The sequence below is a fragment of the Tupaia chinensis genome, unplaced genomic scaffold (genome assembly GCF_000334495.1).
Source record: "Tupaia chinensis unplaced genomic scaffold, TupChi_1.0 Scaffold149131_1, whole genome shotgun sequence".
In the NCBI taxonomy this organism is placed as follows: Eukaryota; Metazoa; Chordata; class Mammalia; order Scandentia; family Tupaiidae; genus Tupaia; species Tupaia belangeri.
This window is the reverse complement of record NW_006208977.1, coordinates 2,026,605-2,044,617: the sequence shown is the minus strand read 5'-3', so window position 1 is coordinate 2,044,617 and position 18,013 is coordinate 2,026,605. Positions and strand designations below refer to the sequence as shown.

The following is an 18,013-nucleotide window of genomic DNA, read 5'->3' as shown; positions in this document are numbered from 1 at the left end:
TACACCAAAGTTTCCTACCTACTATAGTAGTGGCTATCTTCATTAGGCCTCCATGGAGGGAATGGCCAGATAAAAGCCAATGCTTATTATCACACAAAGCCTGACCCTATACCCATTGGTGAAGCCCTTATGCTGGGAGCAGGGCTAGTTCTGGTGGGTCTTACTAGAAGAAGCCTGAGCAGTCTCCTGTTTTCAGGGTCTCTTTCAAAACAAAAGAGTCTCTCAAGCAAGAGAAATACCCAGGCCAGTCTTATCACACCCATTCTCACCATCACAGGACCAGGGGAAGAACCCTCAAAGATAAAGGGTAGGAATTTTGAGTATATCCTGAGAGCAAGGAAAATCTACAAGCCAGGAATCTCAAGAGATTGACTCCTCAATGAAAATGTTCATTGAAAACATATTTTAGGGACCTGCAGTTAGCGTAACGGCTATGTCGCTGAACTCCCATGTTGCTGACCGTGGTTCGAGTCCTGGACCCGGTGGCTTAAACTCACACCAGGCACGTGTGCGTGCATGCCCAAGATCCCGAGAGGAGAATGGAGAAGGGATGGCAGAGTGGCCATTCCCCCTGGGGGGGGATTTCTCGCTTTCTATCTCTCTGTCTCTCTCTGTCTTTCTGGCTAGCACATGCACCCTATAGCATAAACCTCTCCCAAAGAAAACATATTTTAATCTCTTTTGGTCATCTCTCCAAGGGATTGACTCTCTTAGAAGCAAGTCCATGAATATCCTTATTTTTAAACTATCTGTATTGACATTTCTCTTTGAGAAGAGAAGAGGGTGCCTTCATCTCAGAATATTAAGCAGAATCTACTCTGGTGAACAAATTATAAGCGAGAAGTTAGTATGGTGAAAAATGGGAATAAGGAAGTCAGATGGTCTTTAGAACCATCTGTGAAATAATTCCCATTTTCCACATCACAAATTTTGTCAGACAAATTGGGACCAACTGTCTAAACTCAAGTTGCCTTCATTACTAAATAGCATAGGAGGCATATACAAATTCTTATTTCAAAAAAAAAAAAAAAGAAAGAAAAAGAGATTTGCTTTCTTTAGATTCTGAGATCCATAAACTTCATAAAAGTGCTTCACTACATTTTCAAAATATTACAGCCCTTAAATTTTCCCTCTGAAAAGGTTTTTAAAAACTATAAACATTTTATTTCAGCTGCTTACTGAAGCTTATGGAGTCATTTAATAGTAACGCCTATCATTTTTTGAGCTATGAGCCAGGCACATTAGCTCATATATCTTTACTGTGAATCTCTAGTTCCATTAAAAGTATATTGGTGGGACCAGCAGTTAGCATAATGGCTATGTCACTGAACTCCCATGTAGTCGACTGCAGTTCAAGTCCTGGACCCGATGACTTAAACTCACTCCGGCGTGTGTGCATGCGTGCACAAGATCCTGAGAGGAGAATGGAGGAGAAGAGATTGTAGCGTGGCCAACCCCCCTGGGGGGTGATTTCTCGCTTTCTGTCTCTCTGTCTCTGTCTGTCTGTCTGGTGAGTGCACGTGCCCTATAGCAAAAACTTCTCCAAAAAAAAAAAGTATATCGGTTTAGATTAAGTACAGTAAATGACAAAAAAAAAATAGTAACACTATTAAGTTAGAAATTTATTTCTCATCAAACCAGTCTAGATCTAACACTGCAGTTCCACATGCTGTAGGAATCTAGAAGTCATCTATCTTGTTTCTCATGGTCCAAAATGTTTTTCAAGTTCCAGCCACCTCATCAGCTTTCTAGTCAGCATGAAAGGATTTGATCCCTCGTGCTAAGAGCACTTGTAAGTTAAATACATTGAGATGGCATAATAGTTACATCACTGGACTCCCACAGAGTCAACTGTGGTTTGAGTCCCAGACCAGGTGGCTTCAAACTCACAACAGGCATGTGTGTGTGCATGCATGCTCAAGATCCCAAGAGGAGAATGGAGAAGGGACTGCAGCATGGCCATCCCCCCTGGGGTGAGTGATTTCTCTCTTTCTGTCTCTCTGTCTCTGTGTGGTGCTCATACCCGCTAACAAAAAAAATCTCTTAAAAAAATTTTTTTTTAAAAAAGAAGTTAAATACATTGGGGCCAGCAGGTGGCATAGTGGTGGTTAAGGTAGTGGATTCCTGCATGGCTGACAACAGTTTGAATCTTAAACCCTGTGGCTTGAAACTCATGCCGGGGCACATGTGCCCCAAACCCTGAGAGAGGTATGGAAGAAAAGGGACCACAGCATGGTCAATCCCTCTTGCAGGTGGTTTTTCACTTTCTCTCTCTCTGGCAAGCACACACACCCTATAACACAAATCTTAAAGAAGTTAATTAAACACATGACTTACACTTGTGTGCCACTATCCAGAATTAGTCACCAAGCCATGCCAAGCGGCAAGGGAGGCTGAAACATGCCTTTATGCTAGACAGTTATCTACATGAGGAAAGGAGAGCTATTGCTAGATGATGACGAGTCTGTCCAACATGGCATTGTCACTTTTGGTTTCCTTGATTTTACCCTTAGGGATTTTTATGACTTTTTTGGGGGGGGGGGTAATTTAACAGGTTTATTGAGAGATAATCACATTCCATATAATTCATTCACCCACTTAAAGTGCGTAATTCAATTTTTAGTATATTCAGAGTTGTGCAACCATTATCACAATCAATTTTAGAACGTTTTCATCCTCTCCTGACCAAGTAAATCCTGTACCTATTAGTAGACACTCTTTTTCCCTCTATCCTCTCTCCAAGATCTAGGTAATCTGTCTCTGGATTTTGTTATTCTGGACATTTCATAGAAATGGAACCATCCAATATGAGGTCTTTTGTAACTGGGTTTCCTCCACTCGCTATCTTTTCATGGTCATGGTACGATTGAGCACTTTATTCTTATGTAATGGCCAAATAATATTCCACGGGATGGATACACCACTTATATTTATATATTGATCAGCTGATGGACCTAGACCTATGTCTACTTTTTGACTCTTGTAAGTAATGCTATTAAGAATATTCTTGTACAAATGTTTGTGTAGAAACCTATTTTCACTTCTCTTGGGTATATCCCTGGGAGAGGAAATGTTGGGTCATACAGCTCTATGTGTAACTTACTGAGAAACAGTTGAACCGTTTTCCAAAGTGGCCACATTTTCTATTCCTATAAGCAATGTATTAATGTTCTAATTCTCCATATGCATGCTAATTGTTGTTATTTTACTTTCTGATTATAGCCATCTGACTGGGTATGAAGTGGTATCTCATCAGACACGGTGGGACTAGAACACAGCTTAGTTTTGAACTGAGTGCCAAAACTTTAAGGAAAATAATACAAAGAGTCAGTATCTAGGTTAAGTTTTTTAATATTTACTTTAAGAGACAGGTACAAATCTTTACCACTGATTACTTACATTCATGTTTTAAAATACGTAAACAAGTCATAACTGTAGTTAGTGATCATATTAACATACAACTGAATAAAATAACTAAACTCTCTAAAATTATGATGTAATAAAAGTAATGTCTTTAGCAAAAAAATAATGGTTTAAAGAATTAAAACTTCCCAAGTTCTCAAGGAATTTCATAAAATAATGGTATTCACACTGTTTGGAAAATAGAGGGTTGAACTAAGTTGTGGTTTGAATCTTTTAGTCATTTATGCAAAATCCATCCCTGACTTCTTTCTTAGTCTAAAATTAATTTGATTCTGGACAGCAATATGCTAGGTCTACAGTGAAGAACTGTGACTGGCCTAAGCTGATCACTGCAATGCTATTATTCTCTCCCCCACTTGCAGCCATAAGAAGTCTGAGTCTATGTGTATAACCAGGGACCCCCTTCTTTCCAACAGTATCTCAACGAATTACTTTTTGGTATGGTATGGTTCCTTGGCTAACTTTAGTACAAATATTAGTAGATGAATGTATTCCTGACCAATAAAGCCAGAACATGTTCATCTTTTAGGTGTTTTTCACATAAAACATTTACTCTGGCTTCTCTGAATAAATACAAAGCTATGCATTCATTACATATTTGGTCATGCCTTGTCCTAATTTATAAATAAAGGAAAAATCTGTTTGCCAAGGAGTTATATGTCTATTAAGTTCCTATTTATTATAAACCTAGAGATCTTGGGAATTCATATTTTAGAATATATGGAATATAACATATACATTGAGCTTTCCCAGTATTCACAGTTCCATGTATCAAAATAATCTGTGGCGCTTTAAAAAGAAAATTACAGATCCCTATCCATACACCTGCTCCCTTCTGATTTAATAGGTCTGGAGGTAGTTCAATCATCTCTAATTTTTTAAAATGCTATCGCTGATTCTGATAGGCAGTCAGAGTTGAAACACCATACTTTTTATATCACAGAAGCTGTGACCTTTCAAGCTACATATGGCATGGTGGAAATAACACTGCATCAGATGCCAGGGGTTCTGGTCATGGTTCTGGCACTAAGTAGCTGGATGATTTGGGGTAGATTACTTAAAATGTTTGGGGCCTTTATGTGCCACTCATGAAAGGGTAACTTTTGCTCTGGATATAAACTTTGAATGTTTTTAACAGCATGTGGACAATCCTAAAGAGTTTGAAAACTTTTAACACAGTATTTAATGCTGGAGTTTGTTTTTCTGTCACAGTATCCTTTCCCTTCCTGGAATGTTGGGAAAATCAAAAACTGTTCCTTTTGTGGAGTACCAAGTTTAAATCTCTGAAGACTTCCCTAATCCACCCACGTGGAACTGTGTTACCTCATCTGGGTTTCGGCAGCCTTTGCTCAGTTACCCCATCACACTTACTCCAAGTAATAACAACTCCTTACTCCTTCACTGGCAGTGTAAACTCCTACAAAACGGGGGAGGTGTCTTATTTTTCACAGCATCCCCACCAGCCTAGCAATGTGAGTTGAGATGAATCAAAATCGCTATCATCTCATCTTTGGAAATGATGTAGATTGTCCTTCGAAATCTTGCTACTTATTTTTTTCCTTCTTTTCCAAAAGCTGAATCTTTTCTTCAGTGTATTTTTACTTGGAACCCCAACATGAGAAACGCGAGGGGGGTGGGTGTGTGCTGCTGAAATCTGCTTTAGTAATCACAGCACTACTGACAATAATAACTTATTATGCCTATGCGCGGTCGGCATTATTTAATTCTCTCAAGCACCTCGTAGGACACACGGTTTTGAGTCCCGTTGTACAACTAGGTCACCGAGGTTCGGAGGACTGCTGTAATCTGCTCAAACAAGGTCACAAGGCCAGAACTTGAATACAGACCTCGCCCCAGAGCCCCAAATCTTAGCCACTACACGCACCTTCTTCATCTGGAGACATTCTGAGGGTTCAGATGTGGCTCAGGGACCAACCTCGAGTTCACCCGGGCTCCCATGAGGCAGCGGAGACGGTAAAGCTGCAGCTATAACTACCCAGATGGGAGGCGGAGGCGTTGCCACAATCAGATGGGCAGTGGAGGCGGCTCCTCCCGGCCCCGGGGTCACCGGAGGTGTTCTAACTGAACTCTGGATCCGCCATAAGCACTCGGGCGCCAGCCTTGCCCACAGCATCCGGCCCCGGGGATGGGATCGGGTCAGAGGGTGCCTCATCTTCCGGGTCGCGGGCGCAAGAACGCCGTCCGCGCTCGGCGTTTTTACAGGAGGACGTCGCCACACCGGATTCTAGCGTCTCCCGAACACACCTCAGGCCTCGGACCCTAAGGCCTGGCAGTCTCCTGCCACATCTCTCGGGATCACTTCCAGCCGCACACGTTTTCCTCCCGCTGTCCGCCCGCCGGAAGTGACGAACCGGAAGCGGCTCTCCTCTCTCAGGGGGCGGGAAAAGATGGCGGCGCCCAGCAGCCGGTGAGGAGCGAGGACACAGGGATCCCCGGGCGCGGCCAGACTCCAGCGTTATGGCCGCATGCCCTCACACTTTCTCCGCACGCCTCCTGACAGGTACTGCACCTGCCTTGGGGGCGGGCTTGGGGGGAAAATCTCACCTTTCAGTCGCGTGCGAGGCCGTGGTATGGCTGGCTGCAACCTTGGGAGCCCTTGGCGAGGTCGGTTGGTCACCGGTAGGGGTAGTGACCTTTGGAGTAGCTCAGAGTGAAGAGGCCACGGAGCTAGGCTCCACTCTTGCACCGTGACCTTGATGGTTCCCAGTGCCCCTTTCATTCTGCTCCCCCGGGGTCGGGGTGGAGGGCTGGTATCTGGTGCTTTCGATTTTGAGATTGTGGAAGCTGGAGAAGGCTGTGTAAAATCTCATGACATCACAAACCTTTTGGTTTATCGGAGCCTCAGTTCCGAGTCGCTGTTTTATAATGACAGAGGAAGCACTTTGCTCCCACTCAGAAACCTTGTTCCAGTCCTGACCATAAGGATGATGCCAACTGCAGGGGGCCACAGACTTTGGGCTTGGTGTCATCAGCGTGGTGCCTGGTATCATCTTCTCACTTTAAGGACCAGTTATAGATGTATCTAGAGACTGGCGTGTTCTTTTCTGCTCTTCGTAAGGTCGGATCCAATATCACCTTTTCAAATAGGAGGTTACAGTGTACAGGTGTACATTGTTGGCTCTAATTATTTGTGAGTGAATGAAATCTGGCCCGTTGGCGATTTTAAAGATGAGGTTGAGAATTATTTTAGGGTCATAACTAATGACTGTAGTAAAATGTATTGCTGGTGATTCTTATTAGAGACCAAAGTCAGGGACTGCCTTTGGGTTCCATCCCAGAAACTTTATTTTCAGGCCTCACCCACCATATAGCTTTCCACAGTGTCTGGCAATGGTGATGACTATACTCCTAGAAATTCTTTTCTTCTGTCTCTCTCATAAAGTTACTTTATGAGTCTCTCGGAGGTCTCAAGGTCTCAGGGCAAATCATAGACTTTCTGTGGATTTGAATTTATTGACCTATAAAATGACATAATTGAAGTAGAAAATCACAAAGGCACAGTCTAGTTTAAAAACTGGTGTGAAGGGTGGGAGGGGGTATAGATGAGATAAGATTGGCAAGGTTTGGTAATTGTTGAAGCTGAACGTTAAGTAATGGGGGCTCATTGTAATCTTCTGCTTTTGCATGTCATACGTTTTCTATAATGAAAAGTTATTTTTTTAAAGAATTATTTTAACTTTATTTATTTTTTATTTTAATTTAACCAGAGAGGGACATAGTGAGAGAGAGAAGGAAAGTGAGAAGGCAAGACACCTGGGCCTGGACTGGAGCCAGGGTGGACCATGTGGGATTCCAGCACTCTTAACCACCATGCCACCTACCTGGCACCTGAAAATTTATTTTTAAAACAGCTCCTGGTTCTTTTTCCATCACTTCTTAGTTACATTCCTCTTTTCTTTTTTTAGAGAAAGATTTTTTTGCTATAGAGTGTGTATATGTTCGCTGAAGAAACAGCGAGCAAGAAATCACCCCCAGGGAGGATGGCTATGCCACAATCCCTTCTCAGTTCTCCTCTTGGGATCTTGGGCACACACACACACATGTGCTTGGCATAAGTTTTAAGCCGCCGGGTCTGGGACTCAAACAGTGAACTGCATGAGAGACTAGCAACAGAACTATTATACCATCTGCTATTCCCAATTTCGTTGTTACATTCTACCATCCCTGACTGTGAATATTCTTTGATCATGACCCTAGGCACTCAGGGCTCTTCCTGCCTTAGTATTTGAATTATTATCTCTTTGTCCTGGTTTCTCCTCTTTGTCCTCCTCAGACTGTCTTTCTCTCCTCTAGTTCTGTATTTTCAGCTTCCTCTAGGGCAGTGTCACGTGGATTGCTCTGAATTCCCGACTTCCAGTAGATGAGCTGCATATGGCTCATGTGGTTCCTTACTACATCGGTCTTTGCAGTGATAGTATAGATGGAATTAATAGACGGCTTACTTCCTGAAGCTGTGAGCATGATTGCCAAAAAGGTACTAGTAAGTTGTCTGTTCAACTTATTATGACCCACTTGAAGATTCACTAAGGGATCAGCAGTTAGAGTAATGACTATGTCGCTGGACTCCCATGTAGTTGACCGTGGTTCGAGTCCCGGACCCGGTGGCTTAAACTCACGCCGGGCGTTGTGCATGCATGCTCAGGATCCCGAGAGGAGAATGGAGGAGAAGGGATTGCAGCATGGCCATCCCCCTTGCGGGATGATTTCTCTCTTTCTGTCTCTGTCTCCTCTGTCTTTCTGGCAAGCGCATGCGCCCTATAGCAAAAACCTCTCCAAAAAAGAAAAAAAAAACAGATTTACTAAGAGAGTTTTAATGAGGAAGAACAACATGGTTGGAAGGGGTGGCAGAGAAGGGTAATAGGCTGTATCAGGAGTCTGATGGTGCTGTCTGATTTTACTAATAGTAGTTCAAAGTATTTTGTAGCCATTAAAAAATTTCAGGCTGGGATTAGCAGAGAGAGTAATAGTTACATAGCTGAACTCCCACATAGTAGACTATGGTTTGAGTCCCGGACCTGTCAACTTAAAGCTCACACTGGGCATATGTACATACATGCCCAAGACCTGGGAGGAGAATGGAGGAGAAGGTACTGTGGCATAGCCATCCCACCTGGGGGGTGATTACTCACTTTCTGTCTCTCTGGAGACCATATACACCCTATAGCAAAATCTCTCTTAAAAAAAAGGATTTTTGGGAACCAGCAGTTAGCGTAATGGCTATGTCGCTGGACTCCCACGTAGTCGACCGCGGTTCGTGTCCCGGACCCGGTGGCTTAAAACTCACACCGGGCACGTGTGCGTGCGTGCCCAAGATCCCGAGAGGAGAATGGAGGAGAAGGGATTGCGGCGTGACCATCCTCCCTGGGGGATGATTTCTCGCTTTCTGTCTCTATGTCTCTCTCTGTCTGTCTGGCGAGCGCACGCGCCCTACAGTGAAAATCTCTCCAAAAAAAAAAAAAAAAGGATTTTTCAGGACCTTTCAACCCCCTGTCTGCTTACAGTCATGATTCATATAGGGAAGAGTGGATATGATCATGTTTCCAGATTGTTTAATGGATGTATTATAAGCCCTGTATCTTCAAATAGACCTGAAATGTCTTTCAGTTTCTAGGCACTCACTTTTAGAGATGTGATATGCTTTGGCAAAATGGAGGGTTTTTTTTGTTTTGTTTTGTTTTGTTTTGTTTTGTTTTGTTTTGTTTTAATCATTTGTAAGTGCAGTTTTCTAGCTGTTTTTTTTTTTTTTTTTTTTTTGGTCCTTACTGCCGATACTGGGCTCCTGAAAATTGAAAAATAATTTTTTTATTTGTTTAGTTTTGAAAGTAACATTTACCAGGCAAAGGAAAAGAAATGTGCCTAGAATCTAGGTAATTTATTTTATATAATAAGCTGAGCTCAAGCTCTATTTTCTCCTGATTGACAGATACTATCTGAACACTGTGATTTTGGTCCTGTAATGACTACATTGTGATAGCCTTCACTGTGCAACTTTTGCAAGACATAATCATAAGTAGCGTATAAAGATTGAAGATCCAAATGTCCTAAGGGTTCTTTGTCTTGAGTTTTTTACCTAGAACAGGCTTGTCACTAACATCTTGCTCTAGACCCTCCTAGAGACTGCTGGACACCAAGAAAACAGCACCGTCCATTACAGGTGACATAGAAACCATTTTGGAAAAGCCCTGGATGCCTACTCCCAGACCCCCACATCCTCACATCCCTGATTTATGTTTAAAATCCTTGCTTGTTCCTCAGTCATGGAGACAGAACTTTAAGGGTCTTGGACTCTACCATTCTCCCAGTTAATATGTCCCTTAATAAAGTGTTCCTCTAAGTAAACTCTCATTGTCTCGAAAATTGGCTTACTGTGCAACATGCGATCAGGCCACGTCCACACAGTTGTCTGGTAACACTACCCTTTTGTAAAATCTCAGTGTGGCCCACTTAATCCTTTTGTTTTTGTTTTTAATTTGTCAGAGACGGGAGGAAAGAAATATGTCCCAGTGGGGTGTGGTTTTGCCACCACAATCCCTTCCCCATTCTCCTTCCTATTGAGATTTTTGGGCATGTACACATGCAAATATATAGAAGAAATATACTGGGATATAGTTCTCAAGCTGCCAGGTCCAAGACTTGAATCACTCAGTCAGCCATGTAAGATCTGGCTTCCTTAACCTCTGGGTCAGCGGGCTGGTCCTGGCCCACTTGATCTTAAGAGATATTTTCCTAGGTAGTTCTCATAGAAAATACATTTCTTGGGACCAGCAGGTGTTGTAGTGGTTGGGATGCTAGACTACCACCTGGCTAACCACAGTTCAAGTCCTAGACCCAGTGACTTGAAACTTACGCTGGACGCGTATGTGTGCATGCCCAAAATCCTGAGAGGAGAATGGAGTAGAAGAGACTGTGGCGTGGCCATCCTCGCCACCCCCACATCCCCACCCCCCCCGGACGGAGGTGATTTCTCACTTTGTGTCTCTCCATCTCTGTCTTCCTGGTGAATACACACACACACACACACACACACACACACACACACACACACGTTAGCAAAAATCTTTCTTTAAAAAGAATAAAATGCTTCTCATTGTACAATATAAACTCGTAACTGGTTTTAGAATTAAGGACTTGATGTTTCTTAGACATAGTCTTTTAATAGTAAAATCCTGCTTTTTCTGGGGGAGTCCCACGGCCTAGTGGTTAAGGGAACTGGATCTTACATGGTGGACTGCAATTTGAATCTTGGCTCTGGCAGCTTAGATAAAATCACTGGGTGTGTATGTGTGTCCCAAGTCCTAACAGGATGGAGAAAGGGAGGGAAAGGGATTATGTCATGACTGTACAACCATTGGGAGGTGCTTTCTCTTCCCTCTCTGTCTTTCTCTCTGGTGCATACGTGTGCAATCTGACAATTAAAAACAAGTACTACTTTCTTAAAGAAAGATGCTAAAGTTAGAAAAAGAGAAATACACATTATCAAAAAATAAATAAAATTTGAATTGTCAGAAAACTGATTTCAAAGAAAGTTTCAGGAAATGCTGCCATTCTGAGACCAGCAGTTAGTGTAATGGCTATGTCGCTGGATTCCCATGTAGTTGACCGCGGTTCGAGTCCCAGACCCGGTGGCTTAAAACTCACACTGGGCGCGCGTGTGCACGTGCCCAAGGTCCTGAGAGGAGAATAGAGGAGAAGGGATTGTGGTGTGGCCATCCCCCCGGGGGGTGATTTCTCGCTTTCTGTCTCTCTAACTCTCTCTTTCTGGCAAGTGCACTCACCCTATAGCAAAAACCTCTCCAAAACAAAAAAAGAAAGGAAATGCTGCCATTCCTTCATGTATGTGTGTACAGGCAAACATGTATTCATATGTGTGGAAAACAACCATGTCATAATAAACTGAGCTTTGAGAATACAGTTTCAGTGAAAAACTGGTTTGATAATTGCTGTGTATTTCAAAGGGAAGTGATAATTCTCCTTTTCACAGTCCAGGAAGCTATCCAGTCATCAAACATGACTTTGCTCTTATATGGAAAGTATTTTGCTAGTTGTGTAAAGCTGAGTAAAGGAGAATCCCTGCTATCAAGGAGTTATAAAACATGGTGTGAAACAATTAGAAACACTTCACATTAAGAAGTGCCATAAACATGGTGTAAGTGATAAAGCAGTTGAAGACTTTGAAAATTTGATAGGCAGAGGGGAGTGCAAGCAGATTTGAACAAGTTGTGGAACACATCCTCTGCTTCATGGATGGTGATGAGGCAAAATTGTTTCTTTAGGTTGTGTGTACATGCTTGGGTGAGTAGTAGGTGTTCTGGACCTCAGGGAGAAAACTGTTGGCTCTGTGGAATGTGAATTGGAGGAGAAAGGACCTTACTGATAGCATGATGACTGACATTAAGCCTGCTACTCTTAACCAGAGTCCAATGTAGGGTGATAAGGGTCTGTATCAGTAGAGAGGGAAAGAGGTGAACAGACTGACCTTTATTTCAGAGTTGGCTGGACGGGATTGTCGGGTGATAAAGGAAGTGTTCGAGATGCTCCTGAAATCTTAGTGGTAGTGGTTTTATTTGCAGTAGAGGACAGTAAAGAGTCAAGAAAGAATAAAGTCTTTCGTAAAGAGATAGTGCAACCTATTCATGTGGAGAAGATACAAGAGAGCAGTTGGAAGTAGACATGATGCCTCAAATGGACTGAAGCTTAGAAATTGCCCTGTAATGGCATTTGCTCAGTGGTCAGAAAAGTGGGGACACAATTACCTTAAAGTGATAGACTCAGCAAGAGGAGACTCGAAAGGAAACTAAGAAGAGGATAGTGGAGAACCAGGAACTTACAGTATCATGGAAACTGTGAGCAGACAGACTTACCGCCTTTTATTTATTTATTTAGTTAGTTAGTCAGTTAGTTAGTTTTTTAGTCTTTTGCCATAGGATGTGTGTGATTGAGAGACACAGAGACAATGAGAGGGAAAGTGAGAAATCACCAGGGAGGGGATGGCCACATTGCAATCTTTTCTTTTCCAGTCTCCTACTGGAATTTTAGGTATGCACACGTATGCAGCTGGTGAACTTTCCAGCCACCAGGTCCAGGACTCTGTCCGCTGTCCCCCATGTAGGAGTCCAGTGCCTTAACCACCATGCCACCTGCTGACCCGAGGAAGATAGACTTAACAAGGGAAAATCTACAGTGTTCCACAGATTGTTGAAGGTTTGAATAGAATGAGGCTGGAGATGAAGTGTTGACTTTGTTCATATTTGAGAGAAAATAGAGTATCAATAGAATGATTAATGGCCAAATTTGGGCACAACAAAAATGGCTTATTACTAACTAGGTTGAAAGAGTCATAATTGATTGAGAACTATTTTCTTTTTGTTTTTAGTTATTTTATCCTATATGGTCAAATATTAACCTAAAATATAAGTATTTCAACCTACTGTCACTTATTGAGGAAAATTGTACTTTTTACTTTCTACTTTAAAAAGAAGACTGAAGTAGTTGTTTTGTAGTGTCTTCTTTAAAAGATCTACAGTATGGTCATTTTAACATTTAATACACTAAAAGCATAATGATCTTGGAAAAAAGTTTTCCCTAGCCCTGCTGAAGAATAACACTGGTTTTAACAATGAGTAATGTTGATAAATTGCATTTATCTATAAATCTGGATTAGATCATTTCAGAGTTCTCACATAGAAGTAGCACTAAACTTGTTGGTTGACCTTGCCTTTGGGTAAGTGTTGTCATCATTTGGTGAAGAGCATTGCCATTTTTGAAGTTTACTTATTTATTTTGTCCATGAGAGAGAGGCAGAGAAAAGCACTCCCAACAAGATCTTTATGGATTGATTTACTCTCAATCTTTTTTTTTTGGAGAGGTTTTCGCTATAGGGCGCATACGCTCGCCAGAAAGACAGAGAGAGACAGAGACAGAAAGTGAGAAATCACCCCCCCGGGGGGATGGCCACGCCGCACTCCCTTCTCCTCCATTCTCCTCTTGGGCTCTTGGGCACGCGGGCACACGCGCCCGGCGTGAGTTTAAGCCACCGGGTCTGAGACTTGAACCGCAGTCGACTACATGGGAGTCCAGCGACATAGCCATTACGCCAACTGCTGATTCCTGATTTACTCTCAATCTTAGCCAGCCTGGATCATGCATGGTCTCACACATGTGCACCCCTGGCGTGTAGAGGGAGCTTTCAGGACATGAACCCATAACTTTTCCACGTGGATCCAATTGCATTACACTTATGCCACCATCTGGCCCCAGAAGCAGTAATTATTTTAACATTTCTTTTTCTTCTTTCTATTATAGGTCGGGTAGGAGGATGTGTTTGGTATCTAGAAAGAAGAGCCATGCAGGAATCCCCTCACAAGTTTATGCGTCTTTTCAGGAATGTCAATAAGCAGTGGGTTACATTTCAGCATTTGAACTTCCTCAAACGCATGGTATGTTCAGAAGACCATTCTTGCTCTTGCTTTCTGCCTTGCTCATGCTTTCTCTGCCTGAGGGGAATATAAGAAAAGTTTTGAGACGTGCTATTTGAAAAGGACTTTTGATCGATGTCCTCTTAAGTTTACCCAAAACTTTAATCTCTTATTTCTAACTGAAGCCAGAATAATTCTAACATTTGAGGTTAAAGGTATGATCCTGAACTTATTAAGTTTGGACAAAGATTCATAGCCTCTGGCATCTTTAACTAGGCTAAAATTAGGAAAATCTGAGCTGTTATGATGCATCTTTTTACATTTTTTCAAGTTTGTGAATATCAGTACTGCTGAAATAATTGCTTTAAGAGTGGGTCCTTGTTTTTTTCAAATCAGCAGTATATTTAACACATGTCTTTCTGGTAGGTTTAGAATTTTTGTAATTTCCTGGGCAATTTGCCTTGATAATATATTTCAATTCTTCTTTTTTTTTTTTTTTAATTTTATTTCAGTTTTTTACTATGGGTGCATGTGCTCACTAGAGAGATAGAGACAGAGACAGAGAAAGTGTGAAAGCACCACCTAGGGAGATGGCCATTCTGTGATCCATTTGCTCTATTTTCCTCTTGGGATTTTGGGCATGCATGTACATGCTCCTCGTGTGTTTTTCAAGCCTTAGGGTGCAGGGCTGAACCTGGATAGTCAGCCACATGGGATTCAGCCCCTTAACCATCAAGCCACCAGCTGGCCCTATTTCAACTCTTTTATTTTATTTTAGAGAGGTTTTTTTGTTTGTTTGTTTGTTTGTTTGTTTGTTTTCACTATAGGGCGCGTGCGCTCGCCAGACAGACAGAGAGAGACATAGAGACAGAAAGCGAGAAATCACCCCCCAGGGGGGATGGTCACGCCGCAATCCCTTCTCCTCCATTCTCCTCCCGGGATCTTGGGCATGCACGCACACGCGCCCAGCATGAGTTTTAAGCCACCGGGTCCGGGACACGAACCGCAGTCGACTACGTGGTAGTCCAGTGACATAGCCATTACGCTAACTGCTGGTTCCCTATTTTATTTTTTTAAAAAAAAAACTAAGTTGACTCCATGATATTGTGGGCAACATGGTAACTTATTCTTGATTATTCATGAGGGCATTTGCATTTTCTCAGATAGAAAAGGGTCATAGAATGGTGCAACAGTACCTCAAAACTCGTCATTAAAATGAAGCATGAAAGAAGTCGTATTTGATATTTCTCTCATTTTTTACCAAAATATGTCTAACTGAAAAATTAATTACCTTAATACCTCTAACTTAAAGCTGAAAACCAATTTAAAATCTTAATAAAAGCAGTCTTTTGATAAAAGATTTAAATTTCTAGAAATGTTTAGACTGTTTAAATTACAAGTCAAGGATAATGCATATTTAGATGAGAAGATTCAATATGTATAATGCCTTTTTTATGTAAATAGAACTCAAACCACTCACGAGTTTGTAATTGTTTTTAAGACTAGTATATGTGATCTCAAGACTTTATGGTACGGGGACCAGCAGTTAGCGTAATGGCTATGTTGCTGGACTCCCACGTAGTCGACTGCGGTTTGCGTCCCGGACCTGGTGGCTTAAAACTCAAGCCGGGCGCTTGTGCGTTCGTGCCCAAGATCCTGAGAGGAGAATGGAGGAGAAGGGATTGTGGCGTGGCCATCTCCCCTGGGGGGTGATTTCTCGCTTTCTGTCTCTGTGTCTCTCTCTCTTTCGGTCCGGTGAGCGCACGTGCCCTATAGCAAAAAACCTCTTAAAAAAAAAAAGACTTTGTGGTATAAAAGGCACTTAACTAGTTATCATCATAGGTGGCTCCATGTCCCAGGGCCACCTATAACCAGATTTTGACTCTTGGTTAAGTCAGTTTATTTCTGAGGCTTGCTTTTCTCATCTGTAAATTAAAGAAAGAACCAGATACTAATAATGGCCCAGAATGTTGAACAACTGTTGAGATTAACTGAGAGATATATTATGTAAACTATCAGGTCGTCAGAAAAAGTCTTGATGCATTTTTGCATAGAAAAACACATCATGACTTTTTCGATGCCCCAATATAAAAGTGTATGTTGAAGACTATAAAATGTCTCATTAAGTAAGAATCATTTATTTTTGCCAGTAAGTGATAGAGAATATCTGACTTTAAAGCCAAGTGTTATTCCTCATACCATCTGGATGTAACATCTTCTCGGCCTAGATTATGCCTTCCTTGAGCTTCTCTTCCCTATTTGCCTGAGAACATGGAAAGTCAGTAGATTGACTTGGGCTCTTGATTATATGAACTTTTCATTGTATTTGGAATGTTACATTTCCAGATTCTTGTATGATGTTGGGAAATTCTGGAGGAGATGAATAAGAAATAAATTCATCTTTCTTTCAAAGAATTGATATTCATAGAGTTTCTGAACCACAGAATTTTAAAGTAGTCATGGAGGCATTAGTTTTGTTCTCCGAGTCTCTTAGTTATAATGATTTTCATGTAACATGCACTTTAAATATGTGCCAAATTAACTAATACTAAAGTTATATGAAAATCTTTCAAATACTATGAAAGGCAGGGTGATAGGAGATGTTGCTAAACATCCAAACGACCATTTATGAGAATTTGGGGCCTTTGTTTTGTTGTCGTTGTTGTTCTGTGTTGTTTTTAAGACAGGCTTTCACTGTTGTAATCCTGCCTTAGCCTCCCAGGTGGGATTTACAAGCTCCTGCCACCATATCTGGCTGACTCTTATAGGTAGGCCAGTCTTGAGTTTATGAACCTCCTGCCTCAGCCTCCCAAACTGAGGGGATTAAAGGTACACACCACCACACCCAGTCCGTAGGTTGGACTGGGAATTGAACCCGGGCATCCCACGTGGTCCCTTAGCCTGTGGAGCACTGCGTCTCACCTGTGGGCTCCTCTGCACATAGGTGGGCCTTAGTTCGATAGTAAGATGTGTTTTTTTGTTTAGTATGTCACACAACTGAACAGAAGCCTCAACCAGCAAGTAAAACCGAAGCCAGAACCAGCAGCAACTCCTTTCCTTGAGAAAACATCTTCACATCAAGCCAAAGAAGAAATCTATGAGATAAGACCTCTTCCACCCCAAAGCCTGTCTTTGCCCAGAAAGCCGAATGAAAAGGAACTGATAGCACTAGATTCTGCCTCCATAGTTGAAGGCACAATGGAATTGGGAAAAGAGACGAAAGAGGAGAAGCAATGGAAAGAGATGAAGCTGCACATGGATGATTTGCCAGGAATTTTGGCCCGACTGTCCAAAATCAAACTCACAGGTACCTTGTTTTTCTGCTATAATTAGATGACTACTTGAAACTTTTATTTTTACTGCCTCAAAAACAATCATTTGAAACTTCAGATCCTCTCTAGGTGTTTAGTCTTTTTCCACTCTCCAACTTAATGAGGATTCAAAATAAAACTTTCTTAATTCCATTTACAGGGTATTCTATAGTATCACCTGTAAGTGTTGGACTGAAAATAGCCTCTCATTCGCAATTCAGGTAGAATGTTTATCCTGCCTATTTCTTTGCTCTTAGAGTTTTTATACCTGTTCTGCTTTAAAAAGACAAGGTAATGAGTTCTGTCCACGTGAGTTTTAGAGTGAGAACTACAGCACTGAGCTTGATTTGAATTCATAGTGGCCCCTCGGGATCCCCAGCTTACTTCTGTGTTTTGCTTCTTGTGGGGCCTCTGGGATTGTTCTAGGTATGTTGAAATATATAGAGTCTTTTTCTAAATGGAAGTTTAGAAGTATTTTTTCCCACCTAATTCTAGCACACGATACCAACCTGTATTGCATATATTTAGGTATTAACTCATATGTCACTTGGTAGTCACTGCTACCCTGTGAGTCAGGCACAGCATTGTTGTTGTCCCTTCTCATAGCTAAACTTAGGCGGAGCTGTTTCTGGGCTAGCCCACTTGCAAGGTATGTTTCAGAATGACCATTCTGCAAGCTGGGGAAGACCTCGTATCCTCTTTCTTCCTGATTGAAAATGAGGAGAATCTAATGAGTGAATGATAAACTTAAACCAGGTGCTCTTTGAGGGCAGAAAATGGTCAATAATGTTATTGAGACAAATGAAGAGACGAGACAGGGAGGCTTTTGAGAATAGAGAAGGA

At 41.8% G+C, this 18,013-nt stretch overlaps 1 protein-coding gene and 1 long non-coding RNA gene across 2 annotated transcripts in view; one reads left to right on the top strand and one right to left on the bottom strand.

The window, feature by feature from the left end:
* LOC106734144 (uncharacterized) overlaps positions 1–5,619 on the bottom strand; it is an 8,236-nt gene extending 2,617 nt beyond the window's left edge. Inside the window, exon 1 of the long non-coding RNA XR_001369886.2 lies at positions 5,309–5,619. This is a non-coding gene — a long non-coding RNA (uncharacterized LOC106734144). The remainder of the gene's footprint in view (positions 1–5,308) is intronic.
* Positions 5,620–5,801: 182 nt separating this feature from the next.
* Positions 5,802–18,013, top strand: part of COX10 (cytochrome c oxidase assembly factor heme A:farnesyltransferase COX10) — a 171,129-nt gene continuing 158,917 nt past the window's right edge. Inside the window, exons 1-3 of the mRNA XM_006170897.3 lie at positions 5,802–5,944; positions 13,747–13,880; positions 16,845–17,166. Coding sequence (XP_006170959.1) covers positions 5,902–5,944; positions 13,747–13,880; positions 16,845–17,166 — 499 coding nt within the window. The 5' untranslated portion in view covers positions 5,802–5,901. The remainder of the gene's footprint in view (positions 5,945–13,746; positions 13,881–16,844; positions 17,167–18,013) is intronic.